General features: G+C 34.4%; 1 protein-coding gene across 1 annotated transcript; it reads left to right on the forward strand.

Moving 5' to 3' along the window:
• The first annotated feature begins 1,325 nt into the window (after positions 1–1,325).
• LOC132117136 (probetacellulin-like) lies at positions 1,326–6,099 on the forward strand. The gene is made up of 6 exons (XM_059526219.1): positions 1,326–1,572; positions 1,987–2,082; positions 3,337–3,454; positions 3,532–3,678; positions 3,796–3,929; positions 4,909–6,099. The coding sequence occupies exons 1-5, from the start codon at positions 1,536–1,538 to the stop codon at positions 3,926–3,928; spliced, it is 531 nt and encodes a 176-aa protein (XP_059382202.1). The 5' UTR covers positions 1,326–1,535; the 3' UTR covers position 3,929; positions 4,909–6,099.
• Positions 6,100–14,652: the final 8,553 nt, after the last annotated feature.

Here is a 14,652-nt window from a genome sequence, read left to right on the forward strand (position 1 = left end):
TGTCATAATTATGACTTGGTGTCTAATAATGTCATAATTTTTGCAGTAGTTGATAATTATTTTACTTACTGTACATAATTGGCTGGTGAAAATTAATTTTCCTATATTTGTTTCATAAGTACTTTTTCTATTACTGGTTCAATTCTTAAATAATATGCAATCCATCTGTACCGATTTCTAAGCTCATTTTACTGAAAATCCTGGTTTGCATGGTTCTCTCATGAACGAGCGCAGTAAGCCCTGCGGTGTCTGTGCTAAGTTGAGCATGGCAGATGCTGAAGGGGTCGTTGTTTGCAGTGGCCCTTGATAATACGCGGCTTGTGTGCAACGAGGAGAGCAGACTCTGGCAACCTCTGCCAGTCACACATCTTCTCCATCTCCCATGAGAAATCCCATGGCCAATGACCACAAGCCCTCACTCCAGCAGTGTGCTGTGTCCACAGAGCCCTCTCAGCTTCATTAAGAGGCGCCGTCTGGAAACATGAGGGGATTTAGGCAGCGTCAGAGATTTAGGCAACCCCTTTGGGCAACCCTGACTGAAGTATTTCTATACTAATGACTCCGTGAACCGGGGAGTTTCGAACTTTTTGATGCCAAGGGCACACATATAGGCTATGACATGTTCATTTTCTCCTTAATATAACGACACATGAATTTTGGCCGCTGTGAATTATTTTCTCTTAAAAAGGTTTTATTTATTTTTTTATAACAAGGTGTAAAGTTGGTGCTCCTCTACTTCAAGATATTATTGTGTGATGCTGGTTCATTGATTTTTCAGCACTCAATAAAAATCTTTATTTTACTGAACACATTTTAGCCTCTCTCTAAAACCTGCTAGCCATTCTTTGCCTACGGCTATACGTTTTGGAGTCCAGGCGTTTTCAGTAGGTGGTCTAAATAAGGATTTCCAGTTATTAGCTGTCAGTAAATCTCAAGCAATTTATCGTGTGTGTGTGTGTGTGTGTGTGTGTGTATATATATATATATATATATATGTATATATTGTTTGTGTGTGTGTGTTTAACAAAAATGTAATATGTTTATAATTTGCCTAAATGTTTCACTGAGGTAAAGATAAAATGTAATGTACAAATTAATCTGTACATCTGTGATTGAAAAAAAAAATGTTTTTGCAATGTAGGCCTGCATCATAAAATATTTAAATACTGTTGGCTATGTATTAATTAATATGCCATTATATATGCTCTATACAATATGAATCCTTTACCTGCTAAAAGTTAAACATCTTTGCTGGTCTAAATTAAAGCAAAAGCCCATGGTAAATGTTCATACACACATAAAGGCGGAGAAAACTCACTAGCGCCTCCCACACACGGCTCAATAATCACCAGCCGAGCTGTCACTCCCCTCTTAACTTGAGAAAACCCCAAGGTAAACTTTAGGAAGACAGCGGAAAAGTTTTTAGCAACTGAATGTAGTCGTTTAATAAAATAATCGCTGCAAAATGAACGACATGACATCTGAAGTAACACGAGGAATGAAGTCTTCGCTTTGACGCGCAACGCAACGTAAAAATGGACGGGACACGCAGGTTCATTTTGGGAATACTAGGTACTACTATCCACCATTGTTGGTTTATTCAGCGTCTTTCGCCTTTCGTTTGCTAGCTATAGCACATTTTACGACACTGCAGATTGTAGTAGTACCTGTTTGCCAACTTTTCCTTGTTTGAATACTTCTTTATTCATTTGTATTTATGAATGTGCTCGTGACATCAACAGCGGGTGCGTCTTTGCTTTAGTTTAGTGTCTGTCTTCTTTTATAGTACTGTGAACGTTTCTATTTTTAGCACTGGAAGTTAGTTTAGCACATTAGAAGACATTCTATTGGTTCAAAGTGTAACCACAATCAAAAGGCCTGTCTAATCCAGTATAACATTTGCCTGGACTGCTGCAAAGCACTTTAATGCCAGAGTTGTGGGACATGCTTGGTGCCACCTGTGATTTGTTTGTTGTGTGCCCTCAGCTGTTGTCCTATGCAAATACTCCCAAGCTGAATGGAATACCACGAAGACACCAGCGAATAGGACTGTGTCCTGTGATCAACATGACAACTGCACAGGTAAAAACCATGAGCACCCCTTATAAAAAATGACCAAACCAAGCCTTCAATATTTTCCATACGATTCGCCCACACTTCATGCAGAAAGCATATTTTGCAGCTGCGCTAAGGTTCGACTACCACTAACTTTGTAGACATGAGATTTAACACTGTGTTTGCCCCCGTTGTGTTATAAAAAACAGGCTTCCCCTTGGCATGACATGAAAGTCTTGATAGCCTGACCACCTGCTGAAGAGATCAATAGGATATTAAATGAAAATATATTTTTCATGGCATGAAAAAGTTTCACTGGTGTTACTTGAGCACCGCAAAATTCTGCCAAATGCATTTGCTTAACATGAGGCATATTCTAATCTGTTCACTGAGGAAAATTGGGCTGTTATGAAAATAACCCTGCTTCTTAGACCCTTTTAAGCCTTGTAATTTTATTAAAGAAGCGATCATGCTCCCAAGCTCAAGTTTAGCATCTCTGTATAGCAGGTAATCCTCTCTGACTGAACTCGGATCATGTTACATGTGGCCAGAGGTTGTAATAAGATCCTTTTCCATTCAACTTTTAGTTCATTCTGAAGTCAAAGCTCAAATTTCAGTGTTTGTAGACCGGTCTCTTTTCTTCCTCAGTCCTTTGAACTGAGTTTGGCCTTTACACTTGGCTCGTATAAGGACATTGATAATAGTGTCAATGAGTAAATGGACCACCATGGCTACGTTATGTATTTTATGGATATAATGTTAATTATTTTAGTTATATTAGTTAGTTATATCATATATATATATATATATATATATATATATATTTTTTTTTTAAAGCATTATATTGATAGACATTGGATATTTGTGTATGCTAATTTTACCCATATTCTTTTTACATTTAGATCACATTTGCCATTAGCTAACGTTAATATAAAGAACTATATTAAATGTAATCTTTTACAAATCTGAATATTGCTGTATAATTTTCATTTTGTACATTATAGTATTGTGATGCTTAAATTCACATAAAGCATATATATATACATATATATGGTGTTTTAAATTTTTTTATGACTAAATACACTAATTTTCAACATTAAGTTGATTCAAATTGACAGTTAATGTCTTTCTGTTCATCAAAAAGTTCTACAGAAAATTTAATATATTAGAATTATTTCTGAAGGATGATGTAAATTCATCAATCAGAATAAATGACATTTACATTTACATTTACTGTTTGTGTTTAATGTTGATATGTAGCCCTGCTTTAAATCTCTGCAGGTTCAAATGATGACCACACATGGAGTGGACACTTCTCTAAATGTCCAAAAGAATACAAGCATTACTGTGTCCATGGTGTTTGCCGTTTTGTAAAGGCGCAAAACACCCCTTCATGCAGGTGAGACTTTGACCTGTCCATCACTCAACCAATCAAGGCTCAAGAAAATGTTGAATAACTTGTTTGTTTTCATACAGATGTGAAACGGGATACATTGGCAGTCGGTGTGAATATCGTGATCTTGATCTCCGTGTTGAAGAACGAATGAAAATAGTCATCGCATGTGTGGTGGCAGGATTGGTCTTTCTCATTCTGCTTATTGTATTCATATGCGTCTGTACACAGTGAGTAATGTGATAAAGTATTTCATATTTTTATAGTCAAGCTTAGAAAAGTAAGTCTTCAGTGTTTTTTAACCTTCAGTGTCTGTCTTATGCCCGTCTTCCTATCTTGTTTCACAGCAAACGATATAAACCATGTAGAAAAAAGAAGAGAAAAAAGGAAACGAGTGATGAAGATGAGAAGCTCAGTTCACTGAACACACATGAAGCTTTAACTGCTCCAGTCGACACATCCGACACAAATTCTGTATGAAGTGAGTGTGTTTTTCTTCTCTTGCATTATTCAGTTAAATTAACCATGTGGTGTAAACCAACAGCTCTCAAATGGTTCAGGACTTGGATTTTATTTTACATTGGATATCAAAAACAAATTCACTACCATATTGTTTATCATATATGTATATATATTTATTTATTGATTATGAATGAAAATGTCTATTTCTATAATTTCATGCATTTTGCAAATAGTAATTTACTGCATAAAATGCACTGTGGTCAGTAAAGACCATGTTTATGTTTGTAACATGTGAACTCGTATTGAATTAGGTATGAGTCATACTTTCTGTTATCTTGCCTTGTTTTGAGCATGGTTTTTGAGAATGTCTACGAATATTGGCATCTGACCAAATTGGCCAGCTTCTATTAAAGGGATAGTACATCCAAGAATAAAAATACTGCTATCCCTCAGGTTGTTCCAGATCTTTCTTCTGTGGAACACAAAAGATGATAGTCTGAGAATTTTTTTTGTTGGTCTATATAAGTCAATGGTCACCACAATGGTTCAGTTTCCAGGCTTTTTAGTGACTGCTCAAAATATAAAATTTGATTGGGTGTGTAAAATCAGAACAAGGGATTTTTCCCCTCTTTTTTTATTATTTATTTTTATTTTTTTACTGCTGACCCATCACCACATTATTTTTACTTATCCAACAACATATCCATCTTAAATATTATCAAATTAAATGTATGCTCCAATCCAATTAGAAAGTGATCTGCTCTCAAGCTCTATAAAACTGAATGGCAGTCTTTCCACACCATACAAGGACATTGACCTGTCAGCATTTTTGAAGTACACAGACAGCAGACTCTATAAGGGAAAGTATGGAAACAATAAGCAAACTGTCTGTTTGATATGTGTGGCTATTGTGACGCTGTACAGACTTTGGTTGCCAGGCAGTCAGATCAACTTTTAATCTGCTCAAATAGATGGGTCTAATGATCTTTTTCTTTCAGTGAAACCGTGAAGTGATCCTGCCAGGGTTGGTAATGGCGTGATTGTGGTGTGGGAATGAGGACTCGTCCTGTCGTGTGATGAAAGCAGTGCTTTACAGTAGAGTCGACTTTAAATGAACTTTGAAGATATGGTGTGAAAGGCAACCTTTTCCATTTTCTGTGCTACCGTTTACCCTCATTCTTCATGCCACAACTCATTTTCACACTTTTCAGTAGAAAAGTCAGAGATGAACTGAACGTATATGCCTTCAGAATGGCTGTAATGAGAATGTGTTTCATAATTCGAATAATTGAATAGGTGGCGTGCAATATGCTGAATGCAAACAAAGCCGATTTAGATTGGTTTAATTATAAGTCTGTTTATATTGCATATGATGCACAGAAAATTAAAAAAAGGTTACCATATATTAGGTTTGATAGATGCTAAGGTTTTAAGTTAAATTGTTATATTGACAGTTTCGATGGTTTCTGGAAGCAGTTCTCCCGATATTAACGGACCAAAACTTTCTCTTAACTTTGATTTATTTATTAACGTGTATAGAAAATGCTTTAGTTTGTTTGGTGTTAAAAGAGTATATTTTAAATTATGAAATTACCATTAATGTGTATTTTTGTCTTTTATTTAGTTTTTAGTTTTTTTTTTTTTTTTTGAGAGAGAGAGCTAAGTATTAGCCATAATAAATAAAATGTTTGTAAATCATGTTTGGTTAAAAAAAAATATTTGTAAGTGAACAACAAATTTTTTTTGTTATTTTTTAGATGAAAAAGATAAAACTTTTATGTGTTTTTGTGAAGTACAGTTTGGAGATATTTGATAAGGACAAACTTTATTGATAAAGTTAGAAGTAAGTTGCACATTTTTCAGATTTCCCCCCGCCCCTTTTGATAGTAAGCACTAAAATACTTGAGATTTTCTTTAAATGCAAAGCTGTATTTACTTCTTAGCATAAAATGCCTTTTTGAACTTGCTCATGTCAGTATTTTTTATTACTGCAATGATACACAAGAACATGTAATTTTAGTGGGTCTACCAGTGGTTTTAAAAATAGATTTTTGTGGGACAGTTAATGTGTGCATTGTGTTCTGTAAACAAGTTGAATGTGGCACATGATCATTTCTTCACACCAAAGTGGAAAATGTCCATGGAATGTGCAAAGGTGCTTAGCTAGAATAAACTGTCTACCAATCCTGTTTCCAAGAAATGTTCCTGCTTTACAGTTTGTTTTTTGCCCTAGTTACAGCTGCCCTCAAAAACCCAGTCTGTGGGATTATTTAACCTTTATCATTATAGATAAAGCTTTGAAGAGCCGTCTTGTCTTAAGAACTTTTATTACTCATAAATGTTTGAATCCTAAGTGTGGGCTGAAGCCAGAAGAAACTGGCTGGTGTGACCATCACGAACGAACCTCGTGTTTCAAGAACGGCCATAAATAGCTTGCCTTTGCCTGATGTCATGGTTTGGAGAACGACAGGAATCCAACACCTCAGTTGGTGGGTTCTCGTGAGGCAGATGTTTTTCCATGATGTTTATCAAAGCTGCGTCAAATGTTGCATCAGAATATCACTTAACCAGTCGACTGTATACAAGCCTGCTTCTAAACCTATAGAAATTTAAAATTGTTTCTGTTGCAAGATGTAAAGGCTGTGATAGATTATATGAAGATCTGAGAGCCTTTTTAGGCTCTGTTCCACTTAGTATAGCAAAGACTTGGGACAAATGTGTCCTTCAGCTGAATTTTCTTTGAACTAAAGCAGCCGGAAACGAAAGTGTATAGGTGTGTTTCAAAGAAAATAAAATGGGTAACCGATACAACACTCTTTCAGCAGCAGATAAGGGTGTCACTCTGATCTCACCATTTTCTCCAGGTCTTCTGAAGCCATATGATATCTTCATCAGTGAGATTAACTCGAGAACTGGTCCGATTTGTGAGCTGTCCGATGTGAAATCATTTAGTTTTTGTGAACTGTTCATTGTCAAACAGACTCAAAAGTCTTGTGAATAGCTTTAAGGAGGGCTAGATTTTCAGTGAATAATTACTTAAATTAAACGGTTGATATACTTTGGAAGACTTAAAATGCTGCTCATGAGTCATATGGACAGCTTTTACTACATTCTTATGGTGTTTTTTGTCATTGTGGAGCTTGACAGCCCATATCCAGATCAAACCTGGAAACAAGTCAGCATTTTAACATTTAGGGTTCAATTGTTCCAAAGTCAGTGGGATTTTGTTTAAGTGTCTAAAATGATGTCTGTATTTAACACAAACTCAGGATATTTTCATGTTTTATTCTATGACATAATAGTCCATGTGACTTAAGTGGATCAACCAGAATTTTATGAAGCTACAAGAATACTTTTTGTGCGCAAAGAAGACAAAAATAATGACTTTACGCAACAGTTCCTTCTCTCCTGTGTCAGTTGACATGCATTCAGGAGAGTACCACAATGCAAAACAAAAAGTAAAATTACAGTTGAACCACTGATATGGATTTTAATGATGTCCTTGCTACATTTCTGGGTCGTGAACATTTCAGTTGTGTTGCTGTCTATGCAGGGTCAGAAAGCTCTGGAATTTCAGCAGAAATATCTTAATTTATGTTCTGAAGATGAATGAAGGTCTTATGGGTTTGGGACAATATAAGGGTGAGTAATAAATCACAGAATTGTCATTTTTGGGTGAACTATCCCTTTAACCAACTGGGGTGTAGTTTATAGCTAAATTCTAACTTTTTAACTGCTTGCTGGTAGAAAAATCCGGTAACACTTTAGAATAGGGAACACTTATTCACTATTAACTATGACTTTTTCTTAATTTGCTGCTTATAGGTAGTAAGGTAGTTGTTAATTGTTGTAGGATGAAGGATGTAGAATAAGGCATAAATGTGCTAATAAATGGCAAACATTGTAATATGCATGCTAATAAACAACTAGGTTAGAGTAGTATCCAATAGGTTTTTTTGTTGCAGAAACCAGGGTGATGCTAACTTCCAAAATATGTCATCCTTCAGCATTCTATTGAAAAGGATGCAGGAAATTCACCTTGTGTTCCAAGGAAGACATTAAATCATACAGGTCTGGAAGAGCATTCATTTTGGGTGAACACACTGCCATCTACAGGACAACACAAGAAGTTCTTGTGCATCAAAGTGAACAGCATTTTGGTCATTTTAAAAAAGCTGACTCTTTCCCTTGTCCCCAGTCAATCCCACAATAGAATTGATGTTTCACTGAGGGTGACAAACTGCAGTCAACTGTCTCTTCTCTCTTGCACTTGTCTTTCTTTAAGGAGGTTACAATGCTATCATTTTGCACATCACATTAACACACCCGGAATCATGGAACAGCTGGATGTCCATCTGCTTTTTGTCAGAGAGCTGTGGAGAGCTTGAGCAGGACCCAGCATCACACTTGTAGCAGGTGGCTTTGAGTAATTGACCATGCTTTGACCCAGCAGATTGGGATCCGGTCCATTTGGCAGACTCTAAATTGTGTGGTTTAAACCTGGGTCTTTATATCATTCTCAAGGTCTTTTGAACTGGTCTTGACATGGTCTTAAAGGTGAATGATGTTTCATTCGTTCTTATGCTTCTAGTGTGTAACAGCACGTCTCACTACACAGTATATAAGGACAAAGAAGAGACCTGCAGGAACAATTCACTACAATAACAAATAATCAATATGGAAATGGAGGTTTAAATTAAAAAGTCAAGGAGATTTGAAACTGCTGTGTTATTTTTATCCAATGATGTGAAACGGTTTTAAATGGAGTGTGTTTATGTTTTAATATTAATCTCAACAAAAATGGCACAATGGGGGTGGTGCTGTCTTGACTGAAAATACCAAATATTAAAAAAGGGGTATGTGTAAACATAAACATTTGAAATATAATTTGAAGCGTTTCTTGTTGGATAAATATTGTGAGCTTGTATACTTGTACAGTTATGAGCTCTACAGCACAATGCAAATGCTGTTTATCTTTAGAGATAAATGATTCTGTTCTTTCACAATCACTAATAACTTGAAAATATGCCATTCATTATATAATTTTAGTCAGAAACAGAAAAGGAAAATATCTAAATCTATGGTTCTCAACCAGGTGCCCTTCATGAACTTCCAAAATGGGCTGCAAGGTGACTTAATTATTGAATTATTTAAATATCAAAATAATTGAATGTAATTAAAATAGCTAAACATCAAAGTGTGCTTGTATATTACTTAAATTAAAATGTGTTGAAACGTCTGGTTACGGCATTTTAATCAAAGTTGATTACTTTAACGGGGTGTCTATTTACACTAATTTTAATTTATTAACATTTTTAGTTACTATTATAAATGTTTGTAATAGAAAATCAACTTTGGACATTTAATATTAACCAGTGCTTTGAAAATATCTTTGCTGAATAAAAAATTACTGAGGTATATGTGGGTTGTTGCAAACGATTAAAAAAAAATAACAACAGTCCATAATTTAAACAATGGCATTCATGATAAATCATATACCAATTGTTATATATATATATATATATATATATATATATATATATATATATATGATATAAATCATGTTATTTTGTCAGAGTCTGTTTTTGTTTGACTCATCAAAGAACAATAATCACTTGCACTATAATCATTTATTCTGAAAATTGCTAAGCACATAGAACAAGGGGAATATGTTTTGTGATGTGAACCATCAGAGAGCATTTTTAAACACATCCGTCATGCTATCACTCAATTACGAGGATGTCAGCTGCAGAGTTGACTTTGTGTCTGAGCAGCTGGGGCCGTTTTTAGTTTGCTTCTCATAAAAGCCTTTATAGCCAGTATCATATTCAAACAGGAACTGGCCATGTAAGTTTGTAGAGCCATACGCATTCACAATTCACATCAAGCTATGCTTATTTCAGTCAAGGTAAAATTCATTGTCTGTTTGTTGAGGTGCTTTTGAGATGACTTCATTTTGCTGAAAGCACAGACTGACAATGCATTGCTCTCTTTTGTCTGCTTTCTGTTGTCTGAAATTCACCCAGAAATTTTATAGCTTACATGAATGTACCCTGTGGTATATAGTAATGTCAAAATCTGATTCACCTTTGTGTTTGTGAATGGTACAATGGAAGGTGAACAGAACATGTGAAGCAACAGGGGACAAGTGGAAAACCACAATTTCAGATTATGACGTTGGACAATGTCTCAAAAACAAGACAATCTTCTGTGCCAAAACACTGCTATTTTTTTATAGGAAACATTATTTCTATGTAATTGTTTGTGTTGATAATGTTAACAGGCATCATGTGGTGATATAATGAGATAGCTGTTGCTTATTATTCCTAATTGGCTCAGAAATCATGCTGGCAAGCAACTGATTTGACATCCATGTGGGATTTCTTACATGACTCGTGTTGACCTGTATGAAGACATACAAATCTATTGCCATCCTTTAGTTTAAATATCATAAGGCATCCATGTACGCCGTCACATATTAAACTTGAGGCATAAACCCATGGAGTGACTGCTGGAGTTTAAATTAGTTTTACCTTTCAACCATCATTCACCAGTACCATTTATACAAGAACATAATATTACTGTTATTAATTATTTGTGGACTGGATTGTGAACTTTGGAATCAGTGATTAATAAGAATCAATTTTTGATCAGTTGTATCAATGATTCAGTGTTTTACTTGTTTTGTTCCAGAATGACTCATTAATTAATAAAACATTAATAAAACATTCATTTGTTTTGTTCTCAAAACAAAACAAAACAAAAACATATTTTACGCATCTACCCCACAACACTAATCCTACCCATTGGTTATCATAATGAGTGACTTACTCATAAAGACCAAAAACTTGCTAACAATCCTGCAAAAACCAGTGATGCAAACAGAAAAAGCTGTTAGAATGCTATATTGAATTGTTTCGCAGTGCTGTTAATTAACGTACATAAATAAATGTTCCTTTTATTTTGTAAACAAAATCATTTGGAAACGCAATTTACAAGTCTTTAGCAATTTCTTCAGTATTTTCTTTAAGATCATGAGAAACTCTTAGACTCATATTGTTTGTGTTTACAAATCAGAAACAGCTGGTTGGCTGTTTAATATAATACTAGATCAATAAAAAATAAAATAGATAGATAGATAGATAGATAGATAGATAGATAGATAGATAGATAGATAGATAGATAGATAGATAGATAGATAGATAGATAGATAGATAGATAGATAGATAGATAGATACCATAGATACCATAGATACCATAGATACCATAGATAGATACCATAGATACCATAGATACCATAGATAGATACCATAGACAGATATGACCCACAGCTTTCACACATATGTTATATTACCGTCTGAACATCCTCTCCTGCATCTCCACATCTGCTTTGATCTCAGCTCTGTCGGTGCAAAGATACTAATTGAAGGAAGATCTTTTAGCAGAACCAGACGTTCTAACATCTCTCTTTCCATCATAGACGTGTGGGAGTGTTGCATTGTGCGTCACTAGGTTGGTGAATTTTGTCTCTTTCCTTACAGAAACAATTTCACACACAATTTTTTTGTCTCTGTTCCTTACAGAAAGGATGATGCAATCTTCCCTGAGGATCAAAAGCAGTGTGTTATCCAGCATCCTGACTCCTGCTGAAACTGGATGTAAAGATAAGTAGGAAAGAGGATCCCTTGTTTAACAAGACAGACCTGCTTTGAAATAGTTTTTAAGACTCTTAATAGTTATTCTTATTGCTGTTTTTCATTTTAACAAGCTTTGACTAATTTCTTGTCTCCTCCAACCACAGCCATCATCACAAAATTGAAGCCAGCCCAGGGAAATTACAGCTGCATGGAAATTATTGTTCACTGCGTCCTCTGTTGCTTTCATGTGATTATGTGGTTTAATGTTGCTTTTATGTGATTCACATACCGCTGCTCAACCCTATCGATGCACAGATGGAAACACAAAGAACATTATTTGACGTAATCACTAAAGGCAAAAGGTGTTCAGTGAGACAGAGGCAGTGTGAGCTGAAATTTAAACATACAGGTGCATGTGAAATTATCATATTGCATATTTTTAGTAACGTGACAAACATTTCAAGTAGTCAGGTATTTTATTTTTATTTAAATATCCACCGCATCATTGTAAGATCCTAACAGTGGAAAAAGACATTGCAAAATTTCATGAAATGAAAAGAGCTGGATTTTTGTTTTTATTTGATTTGATTTGATTTTAATACCCAGAGCATCTTTATAACACTTTTTATTATAAAGTAATAAAAAGAGCAGGACTGTCAATTGGCACAATCTTTGATCCCTGCACAATGATTAATTAACTGTGCACAGAGGAGAATATTAAACACCACTGCATGATGTCTGAACATATAATGCACATCAATAAACTCAGCTGAGTGTAAATGTCACAAGTCAGCCATCCTAATGTAGCATCTTTTACATTCTCCTATTAGTTAAAGATAATTACTGCCAGTTTAAATAATTTATCATGTTTAGTAATAAATTAACATAGAAAAATAATAAATTATATATTTTCCCCATATCTGTGTATTACATTAGATGCATCTGTTCCCATTCAATTAGCATTTTATTTAGGCATTAAATTTGTTCATTTAAATAAACCAGGTGGATTTTGTTGTTGAGCTAGTTATGAATTGACTCAGTTTCCACTTTATACAGTACAGATAGTAGCCTGCTTACAATCAATTTCAAATATTAAATGTAATACACCAGTGAATGACTTAATCAAAGCCTAAATGTCATATTCAGTGACATTTTCTCTTAAGCCTCGTATGTAAGTGTCTCTCCTGCAGTTGAGATCCACGAAAGGTTCTTCATAAAAACACAAGATCTCTACTGAGACATTTATCTCATTCGAAGGAGCTGTGCAGTTTTTCGATGGAAAATAAATATGAATGAGAATAGCTGAGGACATTTATAGTATATAGTATATAGTATATACTTGATATATTTTCATTAGTCATACTTTGACTGATTTCTTGTTCTCTGCTTGACATTTGAAATGAGAGAATGACAGGAAGAAAGACAGGCTTCTTATTTTTATACTATTTACAATGTGAATAACTGAAAAAATACATGTCACACAACAGTCAGGCAAGATATCAGTCATGATGTATAAAATTGAAGTGTGTTAAGTGGTCTGTATATAATCTCTGTGAATGCCAACTATACTGTGTGTCCTTGCAATGTTTCTTCTTGGTAATCATAGCCTTTGATTTATTTTTGACAGCTTCAGAACAGACACACCTACATATTTAAATATCATACTTCATAATCAGCAGATGACAATGCAGTATTTTGGGACTCTTTGGGGATTATGTCTAAAATGTCAATCCTTATTGTGGAAACGAACAACCTTTGTTCCTTTTCCTCTTCTTCTTCCTTTTTTTTTTTTTTGCTGTGCTACTTAACCACAAACATTGTTTCTAAGCAACCATGACAAGCAATATGTTCAAATGTTTTTATTTATTTTTTTAAAGCATTTTAGGGCATCATAGGTGATGTGAAGCTTATTCCAAAAAGTAAACAACTTTGTTGCCTTAGCATTTTAGCCAAATTTGAAGACTTTAACACATGTCCTTGAAAATCTATGATAAAAAAAAGCAATTAAAGGAACTTCTAGTTGATAAACTAGCAAATATATATGTATTATATATAAAAAAAAAAAAAAAAAAAAAAAAAATTATATATATATATATATATATATATATATATATATATATATATATATATATATATATATATATAAAATTATTCTACTCACTGACAACAAAATACTTGGTTGCACTGATTATATTACTGAGTTTCTAAACTCAAAGAAAGTGAAAATTAAGAGAGCTTGTCTTTTTTTTCCGGTGTCTGATTTCATTATGAGAGATGTGATCAAAATGACATGCTGCAAATGAATGAGATTCTTGTAAAGCAATTCATTCTGTGTGTGAAACGTCAGAAATGTCTAACACAAATAGGTGCTTTTGTGCCGAGCTGCATTCATTGAATTTACCAACTCAAATAAGACTTACATTAGTTAAATGACTGCTGAAGTCTCTTCTGTCCTCAAAGAGAGGGCACTTCTCACTTTCATCGGTTCATTAGGCAGTGACAAGTCATGTCAGCTCCTTTTCATCTGAAGTGCAATCAAATTTCTTTCATAAACCGACAAGAAATTATAGGCAAAACTAGGCCTTCTCAGTGAGAATAAGGTTGATTTTAATTGCCTCGACACTGTTGGAAGTCTGACAATGAATTCAAAATGACTCCGCAAAGTTGCTGTCATGTTACTTTGGCTGTGTTGATGTGAAACTTTATGTTTATAAGATGATAGTTGTTAATTGTGACAGTTTCTGAATCTTTTTGATATAATTAACTGAATCACTTCAGACAGAAAGTGGTGAGTCAAATAACAACTCCATCTCCAACATTCTCTGCAGTGAATGGGTGCCGTCAGAATGAGAGTTTAAACAGATGATAAAAACATCACAATAATCCATAATTGTTATAAGGAAATACTTACAGATACAAAGAAAATAGAATGTTAGGGCCAACAACATTCCCCCAGATTTCTCAATTGGCCTGAACAAGGTATTGCACACTGTAGAATGTAGCCGATTTGTGAGCTCCCAGCATCCACTGCAATATGAATAAATCATACAGGTAGTGCTTTAGGCTTATTGTTTAAGTAAATATAAAACAAATATAGGCTTATAA

The sequence above is a fragment of the Carassius carassius genome, chromosome 36, assembly GCF_963082965.1.
Source record: "Carassius carassius chromosome 36, fCarCar2.1, whole genome shotgun sequence".
In the NCBI taxonomy this organism is placed as follows: Eukaryota; Metazoa; Chordata; class Actinopteri; order Cypriniformes; family Cyprinidae; genus Carassius; species Carassius carassius.